This window comes from Neofelis nebulosa, chromosome 11 (genome assembly GCF_028018385.1).
Source record: "Neofelis nebulosa isolate mNeoNeb1 chromosome 11, mNeoNeb1.pri, whole genome shotgun sequence".
NCBI lineage: Eukaryota > Metazoa > Chordata > Mammalia > Carnivora > Felidae > Neofelis > Neofelis nebulosa.
In genome coordinates, this window is record NC_080792.1 from 87,554,327 (window position 1) to 87,573,761 (window position 19,435).

The following is a 19,435-nucleotide window of genomic DNA, read 5'->3' on the forward strand; positions in this document are numbered from 1 at the left end:
CCCAGGACTCCTCCCTGGGCACTGTCCCCAGGGCCTTGCCTCCCTCCCTTGGGACCCAGAGCCTCACTGCAGAAAAATGCTGGCCCTATTTTAAAAAGCTCTGTGAAAATCCCAACTGAGAAAACCTAAAAATTGCAAAATTGGGTCAGATCCAGCAGCTCAAAGACGATTCTTTGCTTTATCAAGTCCTACAGGGTTTCTCAGAATAGCAGCGTGTCCTGGTGGTGCATTTAAAGCACGATTTGATTCACTCACACTTGATTTATGCACAGCTTTTTGGAAGCAGGGCCATCAAGTCAGCAAGGTCTGTCTAGATTCAGAAGGACAAAGAACTTCCTGCCTGGACAGGACTAGCCCTTTTATGTGGTTTGTGTGGCGTTTTATCAACAAAAATGTCTCCAGGAAAACATTTTCTCAAATACATTTTTGCACAAAGGAAGGATATAGATGACAAAGAAAGGAAGGGTGTGCATCACAGAGAAAGACTATGTGACTGTCTATATTTGCAAGAAGATAAATAAAAGCAGAACAGTCAAAAAGGAGAAATCAAAGTAGGAATGAGAAAACCAAAGAACAGATGGGGCGGCGGGGGGGGGGGGGGTGCTTGAGGGACAAAAGGGCACTTTTGCAGCCTCTGGGAGCTGGTGTGCTCAGCAGAACCATGAAATCCAAGTCACTGTCGGTTTCTAACAGTGGGTCAGTAAGATCTCCAGCTATTACCCGGGTTGCGGGATGCCGTATGCCCTTTAATTAAAATCCTGGATAATCTGAACAGCATTCTGATGAAGCCAACACTGCACCCCTCTCACCCCGCCCCGGGTTCTCTTAAGTTTCGATTTAATGGGATTTTACTGCGTCCAAAAAATGACAAGGCTGCTTTTGAGGCTGGAACGGAAAATGAATAGTCAGTTAGAATGTCCCTTTGCTCTCCCTCAGCTCAGTGGGGTGGCTCATCAGCTTTGATATTAAGCCCTCGAGCGCAGTCCACGTTGCTCCCAGACCTGATTTGCTCCCAGACCTGATTTCCAGAGTGTGGTTTAGAAAGGTGGAAGGTTCGCCCCCAGGCACTAGGCAGGCTAGATTATTCTGATTAAGTAGTTCTGCCCTCCAACGTCTGGCATTTGCCTACTCTCTCCTTTCTCTACAGGGAAACTCCTTTTTCGTGATGACAAACTTCCTCAAGACAGAAGGCCAACAGCAGGGGTTATGTCCTGAGGTAAGGAGGGGACCAGAGTGGTTGGCAGGTAATAAGAGTCGCTGGAGGGGGCACAGGTCAGAGGAAGATAATGAACTGCTGATGCTATCCTCCACCCCCCACCCTAAGGTCAGGCTCTGGTTCCCCTAAGACTGGCCGTTAAACCTCCTCCCCAGAAAAGCGGAAGTCAATTGTGCATAAACCAGTCATCTCATTTCTTTTTCTTCTTCTGTCCTCAGGCCTAAGACGGGGCTGACCTCATTTTCTGAGGCCAGGGGAAAGTGCTGGCTGGCACCCCTTACTTCCCATTTCCTGCTGAGCCTTTGAGCTTGTCTCTTGGCCCAGTTCTGCAGCCACAGAGGTGCTTGGACCAGGCCCCCTCCCCCCTACCCCAAGAGCCTTCCCTGAAAGTGGTACCTGGTTACATCTATCTTTTGGATTTTTATTTATTTTTATGTTTTGTTGACATATAACTCATATACCATAAAGTCCACCATTTTAACGTGTAGAAAGGAGTGGTTTTTAGTATTTTCACAATGTTGTACAACCATAACACTACCTAATTCTGGAACATTTTCCAAATGTTCCCCAAAATAAGTCCTGTACCCATCAGCTGTCATGCCCCACTCCCCACTTCCCTCAGCCTTTGGCAACCACTGATCCACTTTCTGTCTCTGTGGATTTGTCTATTCTGGGTATTTCATATCATTGAGATCGTACAGTATGTGGCCTTTTGGGTCTGGTTTCGTTCACTGAGCATCATGTTTTTGAGGTTCATCCATATTGTAGCAGTTGTAAGTGTTTCCTTCCTTTTTATGACTGAGTCCTAGTCCATTGTATGAATACACTACACTGTATTTGTCCACGTATCAGCTCATGAATACTTGGGTTGTTTGTACTTTTTGGCTGCTGTGAACATTTGTGTATAAGTTTTTGGTTCAGGCACAGGCACCTGCTTTTCTGTATCTTAGAGACCCGGGTTGCTTACTCCCCACTATCCCATCCTTCTCCCTGCAGTTTCCCACCCGCAGGACACTCTGTTCCTCTGACTTGGGCTGTAAAAAGGGACGGGTGGACCCGCAGAGCAAAGGTATGTTATGTTTCTTCTCTGGGATCCTGGGGGTTGGGGGTGGTCTGGTATCTTGGTGACGTTCACAAATGCCCTCAAGTTCAAATCTTCAGACTCTGGTTCTCAGATGCCTTCTTCCACCCTCACCAGGCCCTGGGGGAGCCTGTGTCTGCCCCCATGCCTCTGCTCTGTCCCCAGAGGACTAGGAATGTGATCTAATTCCCCAGGGAGGGCAGCTCCTGAAAACCTCCAGAATTAGCATCTTCAGGGTTCTCACTGACAGGAAAACTGAATGGCCCATAGTACCTTCCGTGTATGCTGAACTTTCACCTTTGAATTTCCCTGGAGGTTGAGGAATATGAATTGTACCCTCAGGGCATCTGGGGACCAGTACCACCATTAACCGTCAGAATTTCTCTATATCTCTTACTTGAACTTAAAGAGGCACATAACAATTAAAAAATGACCACAAAAAAGAACATATCTTTATATGTTATAACATATACACATACACAAAAAAAGGCCTATGGATGTCACACTCTGTTCCTTTAGATGTATGTGTCTGTCTGAGTTGGTATAGAGATCATTCAGACATTACTTACTATTTAACTTTCCCCCTCGGAATCTGCGAGTGGCTCTGATGCTCCAGAAAGATGTGCCGTGCTCATTCTGTGGCTTATGCACATCCCTGGTCTGGGCTGTACACCCCTAAGTGGCTCAGATGCCCACTTAAAAGCCAGGTTCTAGTCCATTCATGCCAGGCGAGAGAACATGCCCTGTTCGGCTCCTTTCTCAGCATCTTTTCTGGCAAAGAAACCAAAAGAGCCAACAGCTATCCATGGCCTCTCTGTGTTCTCTCCAAATCTTTTTTTAAAAAAGCTTACCGTCCGATGTGTTCTCTGCTTAGGTTTCCTTATGTAAGTTTGTGGTTCAAATGAGGTTTTGTGGAAGTTAAAACTGCTTCGGCTGAAAAGCATAAATAAATAGTCTCTTGCTTGGGTTGAGTTCAAGATGCGCCTACAGTTTTCACACTTGTGCTTTTTTGGCCCCTTGGCCCCACCCCACCCCACCCCACCCAGGGATCCAGACCGGAAGGTGTGTAGAGTATAAAGGGAAGCTGAAGACCTGTGAGGTCTCCGCCTGGTGTCCCATCGAGGCAGCGAAAGAGCCCCCCCGGTGAGCTGCAAGGTTGGGAGAGATGTGGTGGCCCTGACCAGTGATCAGATGAAAAGTCTTGAAAAGTCCTGGGTCCTACTGACTTGGTGACCCTCTGTCCCAGGCACACCAGTGGTCTCTGTGGGGCCCATGCTAATTGTTAAAATACTGCAATAATTCTGTACTGGCTGGTAAACAACTACTACCCTGAGCACCCTTGGGTGCCCCTGGACCCTTGGCTGAGGACCTCTGGAGCCCTCCTCCAGCACTACCGCAGACCTCATTCTGATTGGTCAGTGTCCATACTGAGTGACTAAGTATGGCAAGGTGGTAAGAAGGGGGGGAAGAAAGGAAAAGGGAAGAAAGGGGAAGGGTAGGGGAGGGTAAAGAGGGCAAAAGAGGGAGGGAGGGAGGGAGGGAGGGAAGAGAAGTTTTCTTAAATTAAGTGGTCACAGTGGCACACAGATTTGTTGATCCCCTGAATTGATTCTTCTCTTTAACACACAACGTCAGGCCCAGAAGGCAGAACTTGATGTTAAATCTCAGAAACCACAGGGATTGGTGCATTTCAGCAGAAGAATTGAGAGACCTGGATTCAAATTTGACTCTAACATTTCCTTGCTGTGTGACCTTGAGCAAATGGCTTGACCTCTCTGAGCTTCAGTTTCCTTATTTGTAAAATGAGGCTAATAGTTGCCCCTACCTCACGGGACTGTTATGAGTATTAAATGAGATGATACTTGTACAGCAATTGCAAAGTGAGCCCCATGCCTGGCTTATAGTAGTCAATAATGTGTGCGTAGACACACATACTATTTATTTTACATGTAACTATGCACAAGAGACTGTGCTAAAAAAATACAAGCAGACCCAGATATGGAGCAGGTCCCAAGCCTCTTGTAATCTAATCAAAGAGATAAGACATGTGCATAGAGAGATATAATTCAAGATAGAAAGTTAAGAGTGTCATAAGAGAGAAATAAAGGACTTTGATCCTTAAAGTTTCAAAATCATGTAGTCCTCTTATTCTTAGAATGTTGCCCAGAAAGCATGGGATTTAGGATGTTCTAAAAGTAAATGGTCTAGCAGATAGTAGGCATTTGTTGTAAATAAGATTTTTTTTAATGCAAATGCCAGAAATACAACTTAAACTGGCTTCAGGAAAAAAGAAAATGTTATTTTCTTATTCCTGTAAATGAAGAGTCCAAAAGTACTAGCTTCAGGAAAGACTTGATCCAGGCTTCAAATTAAAATGATGTCATTAAGATTCTCTCTCTTTCATTCTGTCTCTTCCCACCTCCATCGCACACCCACCCTCCAGTTATTCTTTCCTCCCTTTTGGCTTTCCTCACACTGTGGCCCAGGGAACTCCAAGTTTACACTGTGTTTACTACTAGTAATCCTAAAGAAAGTGAGTTTTTCTTTTCCCAGTATGTCCTACAAAAGCCCTAGAATGTTTTCATTGGCCTAAGTCATGTGACAATCTCTGAACCAATCACTGTGGCCGAGAGGATTGAGTTATACTGTCTAGCAAGCTCTGGGTCACTTGCCTACCCTGGGAGCTATAAGGATGGGTAGGAGATAGATTCATCCTCACCCAACCTTCTGGGCTGAGAGTGGGAGAGACATGGCTTTCCCACCGGGAGAAAACTGAAGTGCTTCTAACAGAGGGGGAATGGATGTTGGAAAGGCAAAAACTGGTGTTCTCTATAGTTACATCCTTTTTATTCTGGAATAGAAAGTAGACCATTCTTGGTGCCCCCTTCCAAATATGTCTGTCCTTTCCCGGTGCTACTCCCATTATATATACCTGCCACCCACTCAGGCATGCCAAGCAATAAAGTACCAGTTGTATCTCTTTATTCATAGCCCAGTTCTCTCCATCTTTAGCCAACTGTCAACTGCATGAGGACAAAAACCTTGACTGTTTTGTTTAGCACTACATTCCCAATGCCCAACCCTGTGCCCAGCAAAGTAAATATTTGCCAAATGAATGGATGGATGGGTTGTGGGGGGGACCTTGCTACAGTCTAGGATTTGGTCTCCTCTAATTCATGGAGAATTTATGCTACTCAGAGCCTCTAGAGAATGAGTGATGAAGTCAACTCTATGTGTGTGGCCCTGTGCTAAAGCCTGGGGATGCCAGTACAAAAAAAAAAAATCATTATCCTAGCCCTGCAAGAACTCCAAGCCTATTGGGAAAGATACAAACAAGGGTGTGCTGGAGCTGGCCTATACTAGCTCTGAGCCCTTTATGCTCATCCCTTCCCAACTCCAAGTTCAGTGATACCTGCTAGTAGCTTGAGATCGGCCATGGTGGGAGGGGTTATACTACAGTCATCAGTAATTGCTACAGATCAGAGCTCCACCACTTCACCCTCCCCCCACCCCGCCCGGAGACCTGGTTGTTAAATATTTACCAGCACACCACTGCACATACCTAAACACAGAATTACATCAGAGTGTGAGAAGAGTTATAGTAAATGCCATGGGGTCTCAAGAAAAGAGAGCTTCTTCCTCTTTTTTAGATTTTTAGGAAGGTTTTGCCCACTAGACTACATTTCTCTTCACTCACTGCAATGACCCGAACCAGGAACCAGAAGCCTGTGGTCCCATTGTCTCACTGACCCCCACCCGGCATCTCTCTCTCTCAGGCCTGCGCTCTTGAACGTTGCCGAAAACTTCACAGTGCTCATCAAAAATAACATCGACTTCCCTGGCCACAACTACACCACGTAAGTGTCCAGAATGTCCGACTGTGTTAGCTATCTACTGCCATATAACGAATTATGCCAAAACTTAGAAGCTTAACAACCAACATTTATTATCTCATGTTTTTTCTGTGGGTAAGGAATGTAGGAATTACTTCGCTGGGTGTTTCTGACTCAGGGTCTCTCAGGTGGCAGTCAAGCTATCTGTCAGTGGGGACTGCAGTCACCTCTGGGCTTGACTGGGGCTGAGAATCCTCTTCCAAGCGCACTCACCTCGATGTCAGCAGGGAGTTCAGTTCCCCACCATATGGACCTCTCCCTAGGACTGCCTGAGTATCCTTAGGAATGGTGTCTGGCTTCTCCCACAGCGGATGATCCAAGAGGTACAGAGAGCAAGCCAGCAGACAGTAAACAAGATGGGAGCCTTTTATGACTTCATCTTGGAAGTGACACAGCATCGATTCTGCCATATGCTATTGGTCACATAGACTAACCCTGCACAGTGTAGGAGGGGACTACACAAGGGTGTGAACTCCAGGGACTGAGGACCCCTGGGGCCCCTCATGGAAACCAGCTAACAATTGGCTCACTCCTATGAAAGAGATGGGTCTCAGTTTCCAATAGACATTTTTGTTGGTTTGTTGCTTCTCTTTGTGTGCAGGAGAAACATCTTGCCGGGTGTAAACATCACTTGTACCTTTCACAAGACTCAGGATCCACAGTGTCCCATCTTCCGACTAGGAGATATCTTCCAAGAAGTAGGAGATAATTTTTCAGATGCTGCAATTCAGGTTGGTGGCTTCTTTGTACAGTGAGTCAGGGGATCTCAAACGGCCAAGAGGCCGGGCCTCCGGATCTTAATTATAAGGCTTCCTTCACTGAGCATTTAGTAAATCTCACACTCTGCATTACCTCATCTAATCAGGCAACAAAGCTGTGGGGGAGATCCCTGGTTTCCTGTGGCTGCTGTAACAAACTACCACAGTCTTGGTGGCTTACAACAACACACTTTTTTTTTTTTCACACTTCTGGCAGTTGGAAGTCTAAAGTCAGTTTCACTGGACCAAAACCAAGGTATCAGCAGGGCCATGCTCCCTCCAGAGGCTCTACAGGAGAATCCGTTTCCTTGCCTTTTCCACCTTCTAGAGCTACGGTCCTTGCATTTCTTGGCTCGTGGTCCCTTCCCCCAGCTCTGAAGCCAGCTGCATGGCGTCTGGCTTCAGTGGTCCCACTGACTTCTTGTTCTGTGTCAAGTCTCCCTCAACCTCCCTCTTATAAAGATACTGATCTTTTTGAGAACATTTATAAAAGGAAACATGTAGGACCCATCTGGATAATCCAAGATAATCTCCCCATCTCAAGATCCTTAATTTAATTGCAGTCTCTTTTGCCCTATAAGATAATATATCCAAAGAATCCAAGGATTAGGACCTGGGATTGGAATACCTTTGGCAATGATTCAGACTACCATACTTGAATTAATCAGAATTCTTCCAGTTGTACGTTATAGACATCCAAACCAAATGATGTGAGCAAAGAATAAATTAAAAAGCATCTGGGGGGCAAAAAGAAACCAAACAATTGGCTTAAGCCAAAAAAAAAAAAAAAAAAGAGAGAGAGAGAGAGAGAGAGAGAGAGCCATATTAACTCATATAAAGACACCAGGGGAAATGGACCTTCTAGTACAGCTAAGGCATTTTCCTACCTCGGAAATTTTCTTCCTTTCTGGAAAAGTCTTGCCCCAGACATACCATTAGCTGTCTCCCTCACCTGCTTCCAGTCTGTGCTCAAATATAAGTTCAGTGAAGCTTTCCCTTACCATTTCATTTAAAATGACAATTTCTAGGGGCGCCTGGGTGGCTCAGTTGGTTAAGTGTCCAATTTCAGCTCTGGTCATGGTCTCACAGTTCATGAGTTTGAGCCCCATGTCAGGCTCTGTGCTGGCAGCTCAGAGCCTAGAGCCTGCCTGGGATTCTGTGTCTCCTTCTCTCTCTGCCCCTCCCCCACTCATGCTCTGCCTCTCAAAAATAAATAAACATTAAAATTTTTTTAAAATTTTTTTTGTGTTTATTTTTGAGAGAGAGAGAGAGAGCACGAATGGGAAAGGGGTAGAGAGAGAGGGGCAACAAATTAGAGGTGGGCTCCATGCTGTCAGCGCAAAGCCCGATGTGGGGCTTAAACCCACAAACTGCGAGATCATGACCTGACCTGAAGTCAGATGCTCAACCGACTGAACCACCCAGGTGTCCCCCCCAAAATTTTTAAGTGACAATTTCTAACCCTATCCAGCACTATCTGACATACTATATAATTTACATATCCATTTGTCTGTTGTCTGTTTTCCCTGACTAGAATGTAAGTTCCATGAGGGCAGGGATCTTTGGCTTCTTTTGTTAGTTTTTGTATAAGCTCAGCATAAAGGACACTCAATAAGTATTTGTCGACTGAATGAAGTGTATGATAGCAGCTGGCATGGCTCCATCCAGGAACTCAGATGAGGTCTTTAGGAATCTGGCTCCCCATCTCTTTGCTTTTTCTTTAATGACAAGGTCACTCTCAGGCAGATCGTCCTCATGTCAAGACAAAGGCACCAGAGCCTTTAGAACTGCACTGATATGGTAGCCACTAGTCACATGAAGCTATTTAAATTTAAATTAATTGAGATGAAATATTTATTTCCTTTGTCATGCTAGCCACATGTCAAGCACTCAGTAGCCACATGCAGCTAGTAGAGACTTTATTGCACAGCATGAATATAGAATATTTTCATCACTACAGAATATTCTGTTGGACAATGTTGCTCTGAACTCTCACACTCTCTAGCTGGTGGTCCCAACCAATAGAGGACCTCTTTTTTTTATGGTTGTGGCAAAATGTCTCAGAGAGGGCTCTGATTGGTCAATCTTGGGCCACATACCTATTCCTGAACCAGTCACCAGGTCCAGAGGGATGCCTAGTCCTGACTGGCCAGGCCTAGATCATGTTCCCACTCCTGGAGCTGGGAGAGGCGACAGTCCCATCCAAACCACTCAGTTGGGAGAAACGTTTCCCAAAGAAATTTCCAGGGACTTTTACCAGGAGAACTGGATGCTGAGTGACAGAAACATCAGATATTCACAATAATATGTACAGTGCTTGGCTTAGTGCCAATAAATGATAATTGTGATTATTCTGTATTATTTTCCCTTTCTCCAAGTCAGAGTCTGCTTGTTTTTCATCTTTCTATCCCTAGCATCTAGATACTGTCTTGAAATACCATATTATATCAATTCAAAGACATACTTTTTTCTGAAATATTTAATATTTATATTTCTGAATCAGGAAATACTTTAGATTCATGGAATTTCACAGTTTAATTGACAACATTTGTTATGTTCCTTCTCAGAGGAACATAAAAAGAAAATTATGTATCTGATAAGCAATGGTGTCTAAGATTCAGTGAAATAGGACAGTCAGTGTTCAAAACATGTTTGTAGAAAGAAAGAAGTACCAAGTAGAGGTAAAAGATTAAGAGATTCCTTAGAAGTTCAGAGAAGAAAAAGGTGACCCTGAACTGAGGAGAATGGGGTGACTGAATTGACAAGGAAGGATGTACATTAGGTCTTGGAGGCGGATGAGGACTTAGCTAGAGAGATGGGTGGGAGAAATATTTCAATGGGAGAAAAGGACAAGGGCCAAGACTTAAAAGTTCAAAGTGTACCCAGAAATTCCACTCATCATAAGTAGACACAGAAGAGAAAGGACATCATATATCCACACAAAATCTCGTACTAAGTGTTCGTACATAAGCTCATACATCAGCAGCATTATTCATAATAGCTAAAAGGTGGAAACATTCCAAATGTCTATCAGAGGATAAATGGATAAATCAAATGTAGTCTTTACATACAAAGAAGTATTCTTCCACCACAAAAAAGGAATGAAGGATTGACACAGGCTACAATATGGATGAACTTTAAAAATATTACGATAAGTGAAAGAAGCCACACACAAAAGCCACACACATAATCACCTATTATGTGATTTCATTCATATGAAAGTTCAGAAGAAGGAAGTCTATAGAGACAGAAAGTAAATTAGTGGTTGCTTAGGACTGAGGGAGGGGAGAAAGGGGTGTTGAGTAAAAGTTCAGGGGTTTCTTTTGGAGGCAATGAAACTTGTAAAATTTATTATGGTGATGGTCACACATATATGTGAACGTACCAAAAAATATTGAATTAAACACTTTAAGTGCCTAAACTGTATCTCAATAAATCTGTTAAAAAAAAAAAAAAGAAATGAAGATTTCAAGTGCTTTAAGGGAAAAGTATACACAGTTTGGAATAAGAGCTTTCTCCAGGGGGTTGTTGGGAGGTAAAGCAGAAAAGATATGTGATGGGGCACCCTGAATTCCAGTGTAATAAACTTCAACTTCATCTTTAATGGGAGGCGGGCAGTCAAGGTGTTGTTATGGGAGAGATTTATTGAAAGTTGTATTTTAGGAAAAGAAATCTAACAGTGTGTCCCAAATGGGAAGAAGAGCAGGGAGACGCGTTTGCAGCTACTTGTGTGTGTTAGATGGGCTCATGTACTCATGGCTCTGAAATTTAATCCGTGTTTTCCTCTAAAAACAAAACCTTTGGGGTGCCTGGGTGGCTCAGTCAGTTAAGCGTCCGACTTCAGCTCAGGTCATGATCTCATGGTTCGTGGGTTGCAGCCCCACATCAGCCTCTGTGCTGACAGCTCAGAACCTGGAGCCTGCTTCAGATTCTGTATCTCTCTCTCTCTCTGCTCCTTCCCCACTCATGCTCTCTCTCGCTCTCACTCTCAAAAATAAACATAAAAATTTTTTTAAAAAGAAAAGAAAAGAAAACCTTTGCCTTAATGATCATCCCTATGCAGGGAGAGGTCTGGTAGCTGTGTCCCACATGCAGCAGGACTTGCAAACTGTGTCTCCTTGTCTTCCCCAGGGAGGAATCATGGGCATTGAGATCTACTGGGACTGCAACTTGGACAGCTGGTTCCATCGCTGCCATCCAAAATACAGTTTCCGTCGCCTTGACGACAAGACCACCAATGAGTCCTTGTATCCTGGCTACAACTTCAGGTAACAGCGCTCCAGGTCAGACCGGCCACCACTGGCTCTGCACAAACCTCCAAGGCCAGGCTGAATTGCATAACCAGCAGCCAGCAAGAATTAATTTTGGTTCCCAAGGCAACAAGATGAATGCAAAAATCCTCTACGAGCTAGGGAATGGCTGGATTTTTGTATGAATTTTCTTTCTTTTGAAAAAAAAAAAAACAGAAACAAAAGTGGGCAAACAGGGAAGAACATAGAGAAGAGTATAAAAATCACCCGTAAGTCCTCAACCCTGAGATAATGAAAGATAGCCCTCTGGTGAGTGTTCCTTCCTCTAACTGACTCTTTTATGTGGCCGCTAGGAGATCATATCATGCTTATAACCTGCTATTCTGTGTTTGTGCGTTTGTTTTGCCATATCCTGGGTCACTCAGAATTTGTTGTGACCATCACATTAATGATGCCAATGGTGGGAGCGTAATGTTATCAACAGCCACAACTTAGGGAGGGTCTTCTATATACCAGGCCTTGGACATCATCACCCCTCTACCTCACGTCAACCCTGAAATGGGGATATTAGTGTTCCCAGGTAGAGCTGAGAAAGGTGAAATGATTTTCCCAGGACCCACAGCTAACAGTAGCTCCATAATACTAACTAACCTAGGTCACTCTGACTCCCAAACCCACGCGCTTTCCCTTCCATCTCATGCTTTTCTCACCCGTGCCTCCATTACTGGACATTTGAGGCACTTCCAGTTTTTCTATGACAAATAATTCTATGCTGCAAATTTGTGTACATAAATCTTTGAATTCCAGAGTGTTTCCTTAGGATAAATTTCTAGAAGTAGAGTTATTGGATCAAAGGTTATTAACATTTTACCATACGTTGTAAAAACTTTTTTCTAGGACTCTTTTTCATTTCTCGGTTTTATATTTGGTTCCTTCTCAAAGCCATCTATTATTGTTTCGGTGAGGTCCATTCTTACCTTATGGATCCTCTTCTCTGTCTGTTCTACTGTATAACCTCTTTCAAGTTGACCCTTATCTGTAGTAACTAGAGTGGGATTTCTTCTTCCGAAGTGTTGGAGTATTTGTTGGTGGGTTTCAGCAGGAAAGACCTTGTGCAAAGTTCTGTGTGTACTGTGGGATGTGAATATTCCTCAGTGGGGATTATGTAATTTTGTAATCTGCCAGGACTGTGTGACATCTATCTGTTAACCAGTTTGGGGGTTAATTTCTGGGCATTGGACGTCTTCACTCCGCCAAAAGTATCCCATCCCTGCTCCCTTGCTATGTAGGGCTTCTGCAGCTTCGGCTCCCTTCCCCATAAGTGTAAGACTCTAGCTCCTAGATACAGATCTGGCTGGGGTACCCCTAGGGCACAGACACATGGCCCCAGTTCCCCCCATCACTCATCTCTAGCACCTAAAAAATATCTGTTCTTGTTTTGAGCTCAGTAATATATTGATATGACTTTAATAGGTATATTAAATATATATATATATATATATAATCTTATATTTCTTATATAATCTTATATTATATATATATATATATATATATATATATATATATATATATATAATCTTATATTTCTTTCTGTATGGGAGGTGGTAGGCTTACTGTACTAGAACATCTTAAAGACTCCTGAGGCCACAATGCATCCACACCGGCAGTCTTGTCTGACTTTTAAGGTTCTTTTTTTTTATTTTTATTTTTTTTTTATTATTTTTATTTTTGAGACAGAGAGAGACAGAGCATGAATGGGGGAGGGTCAGAGAGAGAGAGGGAGACACAGAATCTGAAACAGGCTCCAGGCTCTGAGCTGTCAGCACAGAGCCTGACGCGGGGCTCGAACTCACGGACCGCGAGATCATGACCTGAGCCGAAGTCGGCCGCTTAACCGACTGAGCCACCCAGGCGCCCCTTAAGGTTCTTTGATGCTTCTTGCTTCTGGACTTCAACCCTGTAAGAATTGAATAGAATCCTGGTTCCTCTTCACCATTTAAACAGGCTGGTGCTGGTTTGGTGCTGACTTACTCTTGTTTTGACCCTCTGCACAGTTCATTCCTCTGCCCCTGACTTTTCCCCAGTGGTGATCCTGTGCCATCCTAACCTAAGTTTCCATGTTACCTCCTATGTCTGGATTATTTTTTCAGCCTGTTCCTACAATTCTGTCTCAGCACTAACTTGGCCTTTAAGTTTGAGGCTCCATGACCTCTCATTGCTTCTGGGTGCCAGACAGGTTTTGGCAACTATAATTATAGTTGATCATTTTGGGCCCTGGTTCCAGACACAAAGTAGGCTTATGCTGTTCCCTTTTCAAAAAGAGTTGCCAATTACATCCCTAGAATGGGGGCTAGCCATCATTTTGCTTATGGAGCCCGTAGGAAATTGATATTGGCATTCCTCATTTATTTACTCATCAAATATATATTGAAGAAAACATATTGTTGTGACAGTGGGTTTATATTGGTAAACAAAACAGACAAAGTTACTACTTAGCCTATATCCTAGTAGGGGATGAATATAAGTATATTATAATACATAAGACAAAAATATAAGTAAGAAAATCCAACAAGGCAACATCATTCGTCATCAGAAAAACAAATTTAAGCCACAATGAGATACACATACACACACCCCAGAATAGGTAAAAAATTTTAAAAGCCTGGCAATTCCAAATGTTGGCAAGGAGAAGCAGCAACTGGGACTCTCCTATTTCCCTGGTAGGAGTATAAGATGGTACAACCACATTACAAAACTATTGGGAAAGTTCTTAGAAAGTTAAACACACATCTATCCTATAATCCAGAAATCCCACCCTCAGGTAAAGAAACAAAACCTGGGTACACACAAAGATCTGTACATGAATGTTCACAACAGCCTTAGTTGTAAGGACCAAAACCCAGAAACAACCCAAATGTCCAGCAACAGGTGCCTGGAGAAATAGTGATATATTTATACAATAAAGTACTAGCTAGTATAAATAAAGAAGGAACACACTGCTCGTACATGCATTGGCATAGAGGAGTCCCACCAACATTACATTGAGGGAAAGGAGTCAGATAGAAACAAGTCATACTACATGATGCCATTTATATGAAGTACAAGAATAGGCAAAAGTTTTCCGTGATGATAAAAGACAATGGTGGGTGCTGGGCTGGGGATTGGGGGATGGGAAAAGACAAAATAGGAACTGATTGGAAAGGAGCACGAGAGAGTTTTCTGGAGTAGTGGAATGTTCTAGATCTTGATAGGGGTATAGGCTATACAGTGTATTCATTTGTCAAAACTCATCGAACTCAACTCTTAGGACTTGTGTACTTTATTATACATAAATTATACCTCAATAGAGCAAAAAAACAACTCCAACAAGACCATTTCAGATGATGATAAATGCTCTGAAGAAAATCAAACAAGATACTGTGATGTAGGGTTGGGGCAGAGAGGGGTGGGGAGCGACCAGAGAAAGCCTCTCCAAGTTCAGGGTGGGACCCCTACAGATACCATGAGTTTTCCTAAGGACTGTGTTTTCCTAGTTAAGAAGAGCAACTGCACAGACAGTTCCACAGCCCATGTTAGTGGAATCATCTTGCAAAAATGTGTAGCCTCTCTGAATACCTTTGGTATTAATGGTCCAGACCAGCTGTTCTCACAGTGTGATTCCCAGCATCAGCATCACTTGGGAACTTGTCAGATGCAAATTCTCAGGCCCGGCCCTGTACCTACTAAATCAGACACCCTGGGGATTGTCTTCACAAGCCCTCTAGGTAAGAGCCTCTCAAGTGTGAGAACCACTGATCTAGAACCTTGGTACTCAAAGTGTGGTCCTGGGACCAGCAGCAGCACGGGCCTCACCTGGGAGCCCGATGTAATGCAGAATCTCAGGCCCTATGTTTGATATACTGGATTAAAATCTGCAATTATTTTTTTTGTTTTGTTTTGTTTTAATGTTTACTTATTTCTTTTTTTTCTTTTTTAAAATAATTTTTGTTTAGTTTATTTTTTTAATTTATATACAAGCTAGTTAGCATATGGTGCAACAATGATTTCAGTAGATTTCTTAATGCCCCTTACCCATTTAGCCAATTGCCCCTCCCACAACCCTCCAGCAACCCTCTGTTTGTTCTCCATATTTAAGAGTCTCTTATGTTTTGTCCCCCTCCCTGTTTTTATATTATTATTTTTGCTTCCCTTCCCTTATATTCATCTGTTTCGTATCTTAAAGTCCTCATATGAGTGAAGTCATATGATACTTGTCTTTCTCTGACTGACTAATTTCGCTTAGCATAATACCCTCTAGTTTCATCCATGTAGTTGCAAATGGCAAGGTTTCATTCTTTTTGATTGCTGAGTAATACTCCATTGTATATATATACCACATCTTCTTTATCCATTCATCCATTGATGGATATTTGGGCTCTTTCCATACTTTGGCTATTGTTGATAGTGCTGCTATAAACATGGGGGTGCATGTGCCTCTTCAAAACAGCACACCTGTATCCCTTGGATAAATACCTAGTAGTGCAATAGCTGGGTCCTAGGGTAGTCCTATTTTTAATTTTTTTGAAACCTCCATACTGTTTTCCAGAGTGGCCGCACCAGTTTGCATTCCTACCCACAGTGCAAAAGAGATCCTCTTTCTCCACATCCACACCACGTTGTTAATGTTAGCCATTCTGACAGCTGTGAGGTGGTATCTCATTGTGGTTTTGATTTGTATTTCCCTGATGATGAGTGATGTTGAGCATTTTTTCATGTGTCAGTTGGCCATCTGGATGTCTTCTTTGGAGAAGTGTCTATCCATGTCTTTTGCCCATTTCTTCACTGGATTTGTTTTTTGGGTGAGTTTGATAAGTTCTTTATAGATTTGGATACTAACCCTTTATCTGATATGTCATTTTCAAATATCTTCTCCCCTTCCGTTGGTTGCCTTTTAGTTTTGCTGATTGTTTCCTTTGCTGTGCAGAAGCTTTTTATTTTGATGAGGTCCCAATAGTTCATTTTTGCTTTTGTTTCCCTTGCCTCCGGAGATGTGTTGAGTAAGAAGTTGCTGCAGCCGAGGTCAAAAAGGTTTTTCCTTCTTTCTCCTTGAGGATTTTGATGGCTTCCTGTCTTACATTTAGGTCTTTCATCCATTTTGAGTTTATTTTTGTGTAGGTGTAAGAAAGTGGTCCAGGTACTTTTTTCTGCATGTTGCTGTCCAGTTTTCCCAGCACCACTTGCTGAAGAGACTGTCTTTATTCCACTGAATATTCTTTCCTGCTTTGTCAAAGATTAGTTGGTCATATGTTTGTGGGTCCATTTCTGGGTTCTCTATTCTGAGTGTCTGTGTTTGTGCCAGTACCATACTGTCTTGATGATTACAGTTTTGTAATACAGCTTGAAGTCCAGGATTGTGATGCCTCCTGCTTTGGTTTTCTTTTTCAAGATTTCTTTGGCTATTCAGGGTCTTTTCTGGTTCCATACCAATTTTAGGATTGTTTGTTCTAGCTCTGTGAAGAATGCTGGTGTTATTTTGATAGGGATTGCATTGAATATGTAGATTGCTTTGGGTAGTACTGACATTTTAACAATATTTGTTCTTCTTATCTAAGAGCAAGGAATATTTTTTCCATTTTTTGGTGTGTCTTCGTCAATTTCTTTCATAAGCTTTCTTCAGCTTTCAGTGTATAGATTTTTCACCTCTTTTGTTAGATTTATTCCTAGGTATTTTATGGGTTTTGGTGCTATTGTAAATGGGATCCATTCCTTGATTTCCCTTTCTGTTGCTTCATTGTTGGTGTATAGGAACTGCATTTTATTTTTTTTAGTTTGTCTATTTATTTTGAGTCAGAGAGAGAGATAGAGAGAATAAGCAGGGAAGGGGTGGGGGTGGGAGATACAGTGGATCTTAGAGAGCCTGATATGGGGCTCAAACTCACAAACTGTGAGATCATGACCTTAACTGAAGTTGGATGCTTATCAGATTGAGCCACCAGGTGCCCCTCAAAATCTGCATTTTAACAAGATTCCCAGAAGATTCATGTGCACATTGAAGTTTGAGTTCATTTTTGTTTACTTGGTTTTTTTGCCTACACGATGTTTTGAAAGTTGAGGCATTCTACATAAAATTCTGGACTTCCTACTTTTCTTGAAAAATTTAACTATTTAGGGGTGAAAAAAAAACCTGAACCATTTGACAACTGTGGGTTCATATCCCACACAGCAGGACTCAGCTGGAGGTATCTGTGGTTCCCTTTGGAAAGGGCATATGTTTTTTTGGTTTGCCATTGTCCCCACCACTCCTTATTCCCTTTTACATGGCCTGCATCACTCACTTCTGTCATCTGCCTGGCCCCTGTAGGCATATGAGTTTGAGACCCTTGACTAAAGGCCATCTGAGATCAAGACACAGGATGCTTTTTGCCTCCTCTGGGTCAGTGGAGTTTCATCCAGGGCCCTGAAAGCAGCTCCTAGTTTAGATAATGTTTTGATATCCCCTGCTGCTCTCCTGAACAGACTTAAGGCCATTAGCAGAAGAGACAATTGGATCAGTGGTCCCTTGATTGTCTTTGCAGGCTCTCAGGCTGTTTTTTGTTTTTTGGGGTTTTTTTTTGTTTGTTTGTTTTTTGTTTTTGTTTTTTTTAGCAGTCTGCAGAAGCATGTAGGGCAAAGTCCCAAACAGATGTTGGCAAATGCCCTTTGAATTGCTGAGCTAAGCCTGAGAACATCAGCTCCTGGAGAGATCTGAGCTTTCTGAAGAACTGAGGTGGTTATGAAGTTAATATTCTTTTAGAACAAAATGATAGACATGTTGTCTGGAATGAGCACCAAAAGAAATCTTTGGCTAAGAATAGTCAAGTCCTGATGGAAAACTGGACAGGCTACTTTCAAATAGCCACACAAAAGAGAAGGGAATTACAGGTTAAGTGAGGTATATGAAAAAATATATATAACTTCCAAAAACATAGAAGTTGAAGAAGTTGATCATATTACAGAATTTTGTCCTTTATCAAAAGATCCATGGCAAATGGTCCTTATTCAGTGAACATGTGATTCAGTTTATTTACAGCAAGTATAAAGTAGGGCAGACCCACACCATATGCCCAATGCTCCTTTCTGGTTCAGAATGGGTACATCCATGTGTTAGTTTCCTGTGCCTGCTGTGACAAATGACCACAAACTTGGTGGCTTAAAACAACAGGAGGGTATTCTCTCAGCTCTGGAGGTCAGAAATCTAAAATCAAGGAGTCAGCAGGGACACACTCTCTGAAGTCTCTAGGGAAGGATCCTTCCTTGCCTCTTCAGCTCCCAGTGACTCTGGGTGTTCCTTGATTTAAGGCCACATCATTCCAGTGATGATCCTCCTTCTTTACATGGGCTTCTCCTCTGTGTTTCTGTTTCAACTCTCCTCTCCTTTCTCTTATAAAGACACCAGTCATTGGACCCACCCTAAATCCAGGATGATCTTGAGATCCTTAATCACATCTGCAAAGGCCTTATTTCCAAATAAGGTCACATTCGCAGGTACAGGGATTAGGCACTTGGACCTACCTTTTTGGGAGGCCATTATTCAAACCATTACAGTGTGCAAAAAACATCCCACTCAGAGCATGGACCACTGACCACATGTACCAGACCCACCTGGTACCTTTCTAAGAACATCTCAGACCTTCTAAAACCATCCCCTGGAGGGTGAGGCCCAGGAATCTACCTTTGAACACACTTCCCATGTGATTCTTATCCTGAGTTCAAGAACCACTGTACCAAGACCCTTTTGCTTTGTGTATTAAAAAAATAAATCACTCAGTAGAGCAGCAAAAGAAACAACAGTCATGGAATGAGAACAATAAGAAGCAAAGAAATCAAAACCCGTCTGCCCAAAAATAGGTGCTGAAGCACCTGGGAATACCTACCCGATCTCAACGTCACATTTTGAGAGTTAAAAGAAATTAGAGTTTCAAATGCTCCATAGTATATTCTGGCAGAGCATCTGTATTCTGGGTGTATTCTCTCTGCACCTGTAAATAGATGGTCAACTAATAACTCAGAAAGAAAATACCTTACCTAAAAACCACCACCAAAAGGTGGTAAGAGGGAGGGACAGATTTAAAAAGTTTTGTGAGGCATGTGGTTTAAGCCTTCCTAATTATCCATGAAAACAAAACATTCCACTTTTCCTGACTGCAACACTGGGGAGAGCTGTGTATTTGGGCCGATTGTGATTTGTGCCCAGGTCTTAATTTATAAAGGTGGCTGAG

At 42.7% G+C, this 19,435-nt stretch overlaps 2 protein-coding genes and 1 long non-coding RNA gene across 15 annotated transcripts in view; 2 read left to right on the forward strand and 1 right to left on the reverse strand.

Moving 5' to 3' along the window:
* Positions 1 to 19,435, reverse strand: part of IFT81 (intraflagellar transport 81) — a 210,804-nt gene that overhangs the window by 156,463 nt on the left and 34,906 nt on the right. The window lies entirely within an intron of this gene.
* Positions 1 to 19,435, forward strand: part of LOC131489377 (uncharacterized) — a 199,831-nt gene that overhangs the window by 58,604 nt on the left and 121,792 nt on the right. The gene's annotated exons all lie outside the window — the stretch shown is intronic.
* The window catches only part of P2RX7 (purinergic receptor P2X 7), a 45,957-nt gene that overhangs the window by 17,368 nt on the left and 9,154 nt on the right, over positions 1 to 19,435 (forward strand). For all 5 annotated transcript variants that reach the window (XM_058691296.1, XM_058691295.1, XM_058691299.1 and 2 more), the window contains 6 exons: positions 1,148 to 1,216; positions 2,213 to 2,285; positions 3,344 to 3,440; positions 6,074 to 6,154; positions 6,792 to 6,921; positions 11,080 to 11,216. In XM_058691296.1, coding sequence (XP_058547279.1) covers positions 1,148 to 1,216; positions 2,213 to 2,285; positions 3,344 to 3,440; positions 6,074 to 6,154; positions 6,792 to 6,921; positions 11,080 to 11,216 — 587 coding nt within the window. The remainder of the gene's footprint in view (positions 1 to 1,147; positions 1,217 to 2,212; positions 2,286 to 3,343; positions 3,441 to 6,073; positions 6,155 to 6,791; positions 6,922 to 11,079; positions 11,217 to 19,435) is intronic.